Source organism: Rhincodon typus, chromosome 18 (assembly GCF_021869965.1).
Source record: "Rhincodon typus isolate 14 chromosome 18, sRhiTyp1.1, whole genome shotgun sequence".
NCBI lineage: Eukaryota > Metazoa > Chordata > Chondrichthyes > Orectolobiformes > Rhincodontidae > Rhincodon > Rhincodon typus.
The window spans coordinates 34850104-34859739 of NC_063349.1; the positions used below are offsets into that span (position 1 = coordinate 34850104).

Consider the following 9636-nt stretch of genomic DNA (forward strand, 5'->3'; position numbering starts at 1 on the left):
GATTGTAGTAGGAAGTTTTCTTAAAGGCTATAATCTTTATAATTCATAACATTAAGAATATTGTCCCTTTTTCTAGATTTTTCACTCCAGAAATAAGCATGTGCATCCATTTAAATTCAGTAAGATGCTCAACGAAACTGAATATTCAAGTCAGTTTAAAGGTATGCAGCCACCTAAAGGATTGCGGTTCCGTAAAGATTTTGAAGGAAAAGAAGCTTTAGCGTTTCACCAAGAAAATGTTTCTCCTGTAAAGGTAATTGGATATACTTTGCTCAGTTTTTCTGTTTACAGTCAAGAAAAAAGGTGATTTAGTTGTGAAGCTGCTGAACATGTCTTAAAATGTCTCACCCTCTCTATGCTTTTTGTCAACCTTCCCCAGCAGAAAAGGTTGACAAGGAATCAGCTTTCAGATCTCTGTAGATGGCTATTAGATGATTCTGCAGGGATATCGATTCTCTTGATATCATGATAGATTGTGAGTTCACATTGTCACAAGGGATTACCGTTCTGGCATGTTGCTCATCAGTGCACAGTAGTATCTAACCTTTGTACCTACTTTCAAAATGAGATCAGAAATATATCAAATATAGTTGAAACCTACCTCAAATATTGTTTCTTTCCATTCTTATTTATTATTCTTAAAGATTCAATTTTGTTTTTTTTTTCCATTTCTTGCAAATGAATATTTTTTACAATAGTGTAAGCAGTATCATAATCAAAGGAACCTAACTTTTTTTGAAGAGAAGTTGTGAAAAATGTGTGGTGCATTCATTATTGCATGCTTGGGCTTTGCGTTTTAATTTATTAAGTGTACTAAGCTGAAGCCTGTCCATCCTAAGTCAACAGAATCAGCTTTAAAAGACCAGGGACAGGAGACTCAGGAACAACATCCTCAAGATAAACAGCTTCCAAAGCAACAGAAACCCGTTTGCTCACGCAAAGGGCTTAGGTACAAACTTTGTATGTTTAAAATGTGCAAATTAACTATGAGGTATGATTTGCCACATTCAAATTTGCAAAAATTACAATTCGTATTTTCTTTTTTCCAGGAAGATTAAGTCTGAATACAAGACTAAGTTTAGGCCTCCTTGTCAATATGACTACAGTAGAGGAGCATACCGATCTGAAGGGGTAGGTGAACAATGGATCACAGCCTAATGCCGGTACTTGCTTCTAAAACTCTGAAATTTATTGGAATCCTTTAAACTGGTCAATTAATTTGAAAATAGTCTAACTGAATTCAATACCTTGGTGATAATGGTGAATATTAATATAATTGAAATTCTGCTTTTGAAGATTTTAATTCATTCAGTTATATTTTTAAAACTGGCCTTATAGGACACTCCAGGTGGCGCTTTTGTACCATGGTGCAATTCCTCAGTCAATGCATGCAGCATATTATTGATGTTTCACTAATTTCAATTTAAAATATATTTTGTAGTATTAGATTTTCAAAAGCAAACTATTTAAAATTATTTCTACCTTCTTTCTCTGTAGGGTACTGAAAATAACCTAAATTCTTATTGGTATGCTGAGGTTAGTTTTTAGATTGTATTTTCCATGCATATTCTTGTTTGAATAAATACATATTTAGCAAAGTGAACTTTTTCTATTAAATAGTTATAATTAGCAACTACCTTGATATGTTTGCAGTTTTTGAAGATACAAGACCAGCAACTGTTTTATATACTTAGAGCAGAAAGAACTCTTAACTGTAGGTAGATTTTAAAATTACACAATCTTGAACATAACAGGAGCTGAACAATTTTATGGATTGACTGATAAAAGCTGCTGTAGATTTTTTATCCTTCTGCTCTGCTGTCACAGGTAAAAGAACTTAGAGAAAAAGCAGAAGCATATAAAAGGAGAGCACTGGGCACTCACTTCTCCAGAGATCATCTCACCCAAATTTTGTCAGAACAAAATAGGTTATGGGAGGTGTCCACCACATCTGATACTGAAGAAACAGTCAGTGATAATATTGAAGCTCTGGACCTTGCAAGGTGTAGATTAATGACTAATAACCCTGTATAAATTAATTGAATCGAAAGAACTGCGGATGCTGTAAATCAGAAACAAAGCAGAAACTGCTGGAAAAGCTCAGCAGGTCTGGTAGCATCTGTAGAGAGAAATCAGAGTTAACATTTTGGGTCGAGTGATCCTTCCTCAGAAGGTTCTGCTGAGCTTTTCCAGCAGTTTCTGTATTTGTTTGTGTGTGTGTAAATTAATTGAAAGTAATTTTATGCAAATGTCAATCAGTAGATTAGTATATATTTTGGAACTTATTTTTAACATATGCTGTTGCAGCAGGAAGTAGTCTAAATCCTTTGGCAACGGTCGTGTTTTCTCATACAGTGGCAAATGTAGGTTAATCTTTAGCCATCAAATTTAGAGCCTCACAATGCTTTCTTGTGCAACACTAAGAGTTTGGCTATTTAATTTTGAATACCTCTCAAAAATGTTTAAAATGCTCCTATTTATACACAAATAGTGGCTTTGTTGAACCAACACATTCCATGAATTACATGTAAATGTTGCTACTCTATCCAGCTAAATGATGTGCAAATATCCCATAATATTGATATCTTAGAGAATATTTGTTTAATATTTTTAGAGCAACAGAAATACCAAATATTTCCAGCGCAACAAAACAAGAACTGCAGTCTGATTCTGTAGCACAAATGTCACCACTGAAGGCCACAGCAAAATACAATGGCACAGGAGACAACAATATGTCAGATATTCCTACCCTTCCAGTCAGCAGGAAATTGGCATGGAATGACGAGGAAGAGAAGCCATGTGTACCAGAACTACCAGAAGGCAACCAAAGCCAAAGTTATGAAACTGAGAAGGAAGTTGAAGTTGAGAGAAATGCGGAAGTAAAAACAGTTGTTGAAAGGTATTGATGTATTAATTGGAGGAGTGGTTATTTGGGAAAAGTATTAAAATGAGTCTAAAAACTTTGGAATGGAATTGTATCACAGCCTTTTATATTAGTCAACCTTGCTTTGACCCCTTTGAAATGTATAGGAAATGAACAGTCCTTAAGTTTTGTCTTTATTTCCCCATGTTAGAACCATTTATAATAATTATGATAACTACTGAGTTGCAATTGTACTGCTAGTCTAGTGTAAAATTGTAACTTTACGTATTTTCTGCATGTACTTGAAGGGTTAATATAAAGTTATCTGTGGGATTTTGGCTGAATCTCAAAGCGTGAATAGTCCCCATTTAACTTTAAATTTTAACTGTTACAGAAATAAAACATAGCTGGCACAAGTGTTCAAGTGATATTTTTAATTAATTATCCGTTCAATAGAAATTTTCTTATTTTTTGTAGCTGTTCTCTGCACCATTTAAGAAAGCTCATATTTGTACAGTTTTAATTTTCTTCTGTACAAGTTCCTTTTTTCAACCAAATGGACTAATTGCTCTAAGAATGGAATAATATTAATTTAATTAAATTTCCAGTGGTCCTGTCCCTGTAAATATACAGGGTGTGACAACAGTAAATTCAGAGTCAAATGAACATTCCGAGCTTGATTCTGATACAGGTGGGCGAGTACCTACACCAAAGCTCAAGTCAACTAGTGGAACTCGGAGAACACATCATGATCTGACCACACCAACTGTTGGTATGGACATTTTTTAATTTAGTGCAAATACTATTTTCTACATTAATTATAGATTTTCCACTTATTTGTTACATACAGGTGTGATTTCAAAAGTTGTGGAAATTTGTAACTGTAATAAGAGCGTTGATGAATGTACATTTGTGTGCTTTGTGTGCTATTTTGGAACAACTCATTATAAAATATATTCTAGCTTGCTAATTTGCTTTTTTTCTCCTGTTTACCCCAAGTTGCTCCCTTCTTCATTTATTCCAGCTGCACCATGCACATGTTTAAACTTCTTGCTGCTCAGTGTTATCTAATGGGAAGTAAGCGTATTCATACTGGCTAACATCAGCTAATCATGGCTCAGTTGCATGAATAAATTTAATTTTGTTAGTGGGATTCTTAATCCCCACTTTCTAGAGAATAAGCAGAAATTTAAGCAGAATGTAAGAAGTGATCAGATAAGCAGAAATGTAGGCAAGAAGGGAGGCGAGTTTCAAGAATAATTAATTTTGCAAAGAAAAGCTAACCAACATTAATTATGATTTAATAAAACCTGAACTCATAATGAAGAGTTTCCATACATTCTGTAAATCACCACGGTAACCAGAATGGTTAATTATTTAAGACTATGGTTTGTAGCAATTATCCACAGTATGCAGAAAGCCAGCAATGTGGTGAACTACAAATACCAGAAACAAAGATGTTTAAAATTGCAGCAAATTAACTATTGCAGAACAATGACCAATTTACAAAGCCCAGGAGAAAATGATCAGTTAATAGTTTTTAAAAGGAATCCGTAATTTTTTAAACAAAACATTTACTTTGATTGTAGTCCAGAATGTTTTGTGTGAAATTGCAGGTAGTATGTGTAAGTAGAAGGATAGAGATGGTTATACAAAGTGCCTGAATCTCTTCTACAAACCCCTTTTCGACTAACCATCTAATAATTGTTACATGTTAATTTTGATTTCTTTCTACCAGGGGGTGCTGTCTTAGTTTCTCCTTGTAAAGTCAGATCGCCACCATCCCATTGTAAAAGGACTGGGCCTCCGTTGGGAAAATCATATTCACGCTATAAATACGTATCAAAATCACCAAGCAAAATACTAGAAAAGGTACAGAACTTTTATATGAGAGATGTCTTGACTTCCAATCGAAAAGGTATTCCTTGACCAATTTAGGTTGTACAGTTCCAGCAGGTCTAAAGTTCAAACCATCTATGACCAATTAGCTGGTCTTGGATAGTGTGCCAGTAAGTGAGCTTGAATTGACTTCTTTGCTCTTGGGTTAGGGAAAATAGTTTTAATTAAAAATGGCATACCAGATTCCTGTAAATAAGTGTGTTTTAGCAAATAAATTAAAACACAAGCATCTTGGGATGCAATGGATAGAAAAAAAACTAGCATTTTCAAGTTTGCCTGAGTGCCTATTTTCCTTGTAAATTGAGATAATCAGCGTCTGTTAAATTATTTGACCCCAAACTACCTCATAGTCAAACTCAATTTTTTTACACTCTTGGACTTTCTAACAAGAGTTCCAGAGTCATTATAGAAATAAAGAAGGCCAATCAGCCTATTGAATCTATGTTGACTCTCATTAGAGAAATACTGTAGAACTATTAGACTGTTCAGAGTTGGAACCCCAGAAGATTTCCCTCCTGCTTAGCCATTAAGTTATTGTGGTTTCCCCGCCACTGCCTAAGCTGAAATAACTTTGTGCAACCCTGCAGTGGAACCTGGGACCTCTTTGACTTGTATGGCTTCATTTACCCACTAAGTCACTAGATGAAGATGATGTACCAGATAATTTTGTAATCTTTGCAGCATTGTATTCAATTTGAATGCTATACATATGCAAATAACGCTCTTACTGTTTTTTTCAGACTGAATCACTCCAGCAGTCCCCTACAGCAGGTATTAAGACTTCAGATCCCATTCCTTTGAGGGAAGAATACAGATCTGCAAATCTCAATAGCCCATCTCACGCAAAATCTGAACCTTCTATTTTGACGTCATTGAAATGTCATCCTGCTATTAATGCAAAATCTGCTTCAGTCACTCTTTTACCATCTCCGAGCTGCCCTCATCGGATACAAGGAACTCTTAGACATCCGGAGTTCCAACATAATGGTAATCAACATGTTCGTCAGTGTTTAGGAGAACATAGACAGACTGGTGTAACTGGGCAAACGTGACATTTAATACAAAATGGCATAATCTTAAATCATGTGCAGGAACAGTGATACCTCAGGGAATGTATATAGAAATCTTTGAAAGCAGCAGGACAAGCTGACTGAAAATTCATAACTTTATTGAAATGAGCATAGATACAACATCAGTAAAGTGAAGTTATAACTTTTCTAGTGACATTTACACCTTTCTAAATTACTGTGGTCTTTTCTTTCAGTCATTTGGAATTTTCAGTTCCTTAGTACAGTGTAGGTAGCTGCCCTGTCTTTCTTAACTGTGAAAGTAAAATTGTTGATACAGTGCCTGGTTCTCTTGTAAAGTGAATTCTCTGTTCTTTAGTGAATTTTGATGGTGAATGTGGTGTTCTGATTGCAGCTCCTGGTTACAGAAGGGAATTGAGTCCAATTATTCTGCATGGTTTTCTGTGTTGATATATTTGTTAGGAATTGTAATGTTTTTAGCATTAAGAAAATCTTTCAAGAAACTGTAAATAAGGGCTATGGTGATTTAACAATAATAACTTATTTTATATGTGAAGGGAATACTGGAGGACTAAGGACAAGTCTGCTGAGGATACCGCCAACAGACTCCGTTGCAGCTGAAAATGGTATTTTGAAGATTTTAAAGTTGTAACAAAATGAAATTGCCTGCTGTAAACTAACACTGTGCCATCTCATTTAATTGTTAATTATAACTCAAAGAGCAGCTGTAATATTATTTCAGCAAAGATTCTGATAAAAGTTATGTTATTGTCTAGCTGTTTATATAGTTTTATAACTTAACTTGTGGTATTTGTGACTATTTTTCACAGAATCCCTACAGTGTGGAAACAGGCCCTTTAGCCCAACAAGTCCACACAGACACTCACAGCATCCCACCCAGACTCATCCCCCTATAACGCACCTAATCTACTTATCCCTGAACACTATGGGCAATTTAGCATGGCCAATCCACCTAGCCTGCACATCTTTAGACTGTGGGAGGAAACCGGAGTTCCCGGAGGAAACCCACGCAGATACGGGGAGAATGTGCAAACTCCACACACACAATCGCCCAAGGCTGGTGTGGAACCCAGGCCCCAGTGCTCTGGGACAGCAGTGCTAACCACTGAGACATCATGCCCCCCTAAATTAACCATGTTCAAATAAACTGGAGAGGAAATGCTTAATTACAGAAGTTCGAGCTACAGGAAAGATGAGCCATAAAGATGAGTTATCTCAAAGAGTCGCTCAAAAAACAGAATTATAAATTTTAGTATACCCAACAGATTTTTTCTGCCTTAAAAGGAGTGACAGCTATAAGTTTGACAGTACAATAAATAATCATGTATAGTTTTATCTGTACGTTTTGCCATTTATTGTTTAATATGTCTATCAGTTTTTAAACTGAGTGCAAGATCCATTGAAGTGTTTATTCATCTGCTCTCAAAAGTCAAGGCAGATCAATTGAGATTATATCATATTTAAGGAAGCTGGAATACAATGAAGGGGTTCTCCATTTGACCAACTGATGTCAACAGATTATTTATATATACAGAAGGCAGAAATACATACACTGCTGTAGGTAGCGAGTGTTGTCTTATGAATGTGATCTAAATATGTTGTGTCAAAATCACCTCAAAGTAAAAGCCCAAAACATTGAAGGTTGTTCACTGTCACGTTTTAACCACATCTTTCTTCTTGTATGTGCTTTTGGTATTTAGCTTTTGTTCGGAATATATTTTGATAAGTCCACAGGAGGGGCTCTGGCCTTCACCAATGCCACCAATGGATGGAGAAGGAATAAGTTTTAAAGAGATTAGATTTCTTATAGACAAGTAGATTTTTCAATTTGGAAAGATGGTAAGGAGCAGAGACTGAAGTGTAGGTTCCATAGAATGTACAGCAAAAACAGGCTATTCAGCCCAACTGTTCTATCCTGTTGTTTATATACCACATTAACCTGCTCCCATCCTCTTTCATCTAACTCTGTCAGCCTATCACATTCTGAATGTTTTTATCCCAGGTTCTGATTCTAACCCATGTTTGAATAACTAAAATTAGTGCAACCTAGTAAACATCGAGATGATAAAAGCAAAGTATTGCACAAGCTGAAGATTTGAAAGAAAAGAAAGTGCTGGAAAAATTCAGCAAGACTGGCAGCATTGTGAAGAAAGAAGCTGTTAATGTTTCTGAATGTTAATGTTCTGAACAGAATTGAAGAGGTCATTGGATTCGATAATTACTTTGTTTCTCTTTTAACAGGTGCTGCCAAACCTGCTGAGTTTCTCTGACACTGAGGTACAGCACTTTAGCGCAGCTGAGTGCCAATTAGAATCCAGACTCTCCTATTTTGTGCAAATATGTGATATATGAATTGTCTTCATAAAGCCTTTAGAATAATTTAGTAAATATGATTCAACTCCATCTTATTCTCTCTTTCAGAAGATGATCGAATGTCACAGATATCTGCACGATCGGCAGCATCCAGCTCACTTGCCTCTCAAGTCCTTGAGCGTGCTCAGAAAAGAAGAGATAATTTCTGGGGCATAAACCCATGAACTAAACTGTTATGTTTTTTTTTCATAGAAGGACCTGTTAGGTTTTGTTAAGGATTTGATATCTTTTTTAAAAAATCCTGAGCAATCAATCCACTTCAACTTTGAAAATGAATGTCTCTTTGATATAAAATAAATGTTTACTTTTCCCATTTGTTGTTATTTAAAATGTATTAGCTTTTATATTGGCCCGTACTTTTGTGCTGTGATCTAAGATTCAAGTCGATTACCAATATTTACATTGATATTTAAAATATAAGCTAATTTCTATGGAGAATATTAATGTTTGTAAATCTTGTCTGCAGCAATTTTAATGAATTATTTTTTAAAAAAAATAAAAATCATATATAGGATCTGGATGCTTCTAGTGAAGCCTGCATTTATTACTCATTTCCATTTATTCTTGGGATGATGTTGATGAAGCACCTTCTTGAATTACTAAAATCCATATGGTGAAGGTAACTCTGCAGTTTTAAGTAAAAAATTCGAGGATTTTGACCCAGTTACAATGAAGAAATGACAATATATATCAGTGTTGTGTTGGTGTGTGACTTGGATGGGACTTTGTAGGTAATGTTGTTTCCATACGTCTGCTGTCCTTGTCATGCTTTTGAGCCTTAGTGAGTTGTTGCAATGCATCTTGTAAGCCATGCTGCACTGATGCATGGAAAGAATGATTGTTTAAGGTAGTGTGTGATGGGCTTGTTTGTCCTAGATGGTGTTGACATTGTGTTGCTGGAACTGCACCCTTCCAGGCAAGTGAATTGCCTTCCATCCCAGTCCTGACATGTCTTTGTACCAAGAGACTTTGACGAATCAGGAGGTGAATCAACACAGAAAAACCAAAATCAGACTTACTCTTGTATCCATGTTACTTATGTGGTTAGTTAAGTTTCAGTTCAAAGGTTGACTTCCTAAGATGTTGTTAGTTGAGAATTCAACGAAGACCATGCCACAGGCTGTCAAAGAGAGATGGTTAGACATTCTCTGTCCTTGGGGTTGGTCATTGCATGGTAGATATTGAACTTGCATATTATCAACTCAAACCAGAATATTGCTGTTGTGCGTCCTTGGCCTGAGCTGTTTCTGATCATTTTCCTTCGTGTTAGGTTTAACTGCAGCTAATAGAATGTTTTGCTTAATACCTATTTACTTCGCTTTTACTTGGATTCCTTGACAGCACATCCAGCCAAACACTGCTTTGATATCAAGAATAATCAAGCATCTGCTAAGCAATTTGGGTATTCTGCTTTGTATGCCATCATTTAAAATTTTGAATGAATATATTGAA

General features: G+C 35.6%; 1 protein-coding gene across 3 annotated transcripts; it reads left to right on the forward strand.

Annotated features, from left to right (window-relative positions):
• The first annotated feature begins 80 nt into the window (after positions 1-80).
• LOC109928157 (nuclear protein MDM1) lies at positions 81-8704 on the forward strand. Of its 3 annotated transcripts, XM_048608069.1 has the most exons (11): positions 81-253; positions 840-949; positions 1050-1131; positions 1498-1536; positions 1828-2003; positions 2615-2899; positions 3472-3635; positions 4602-4735; positions 5503-5749; positions 6348-6416; positions 8233-8704. In XM_048608069.1, exons 1-11 carry the CDS (start codon positions 125-127, stop codon positions 8346-8348), a joined length of 1551 nt encoding a protein of 516 aa, XP_048464026.1. In that variant the 5' UTR covers positions 81-124; the 3' UTR covers positions 8349-8704. The 3 variants fall into 3 exon arrangements, with proteins under 3 accessions (XP_048464026.1, XP_048464027.1, XP_048464028.1); XM_048608070.1 differs by lacking the exon at positions 1498-1536 and having other exon boundaries at positions 8233-8699; XM_048608071.1 differs by lacking the exon at positions 81-253 and having other exon boundaries at positions 915-949; positions 1050-1163; positions 8233-8699.
• The last annotated feature ends 932 nt before the right edge of the window (positions 8705-9636 follow it).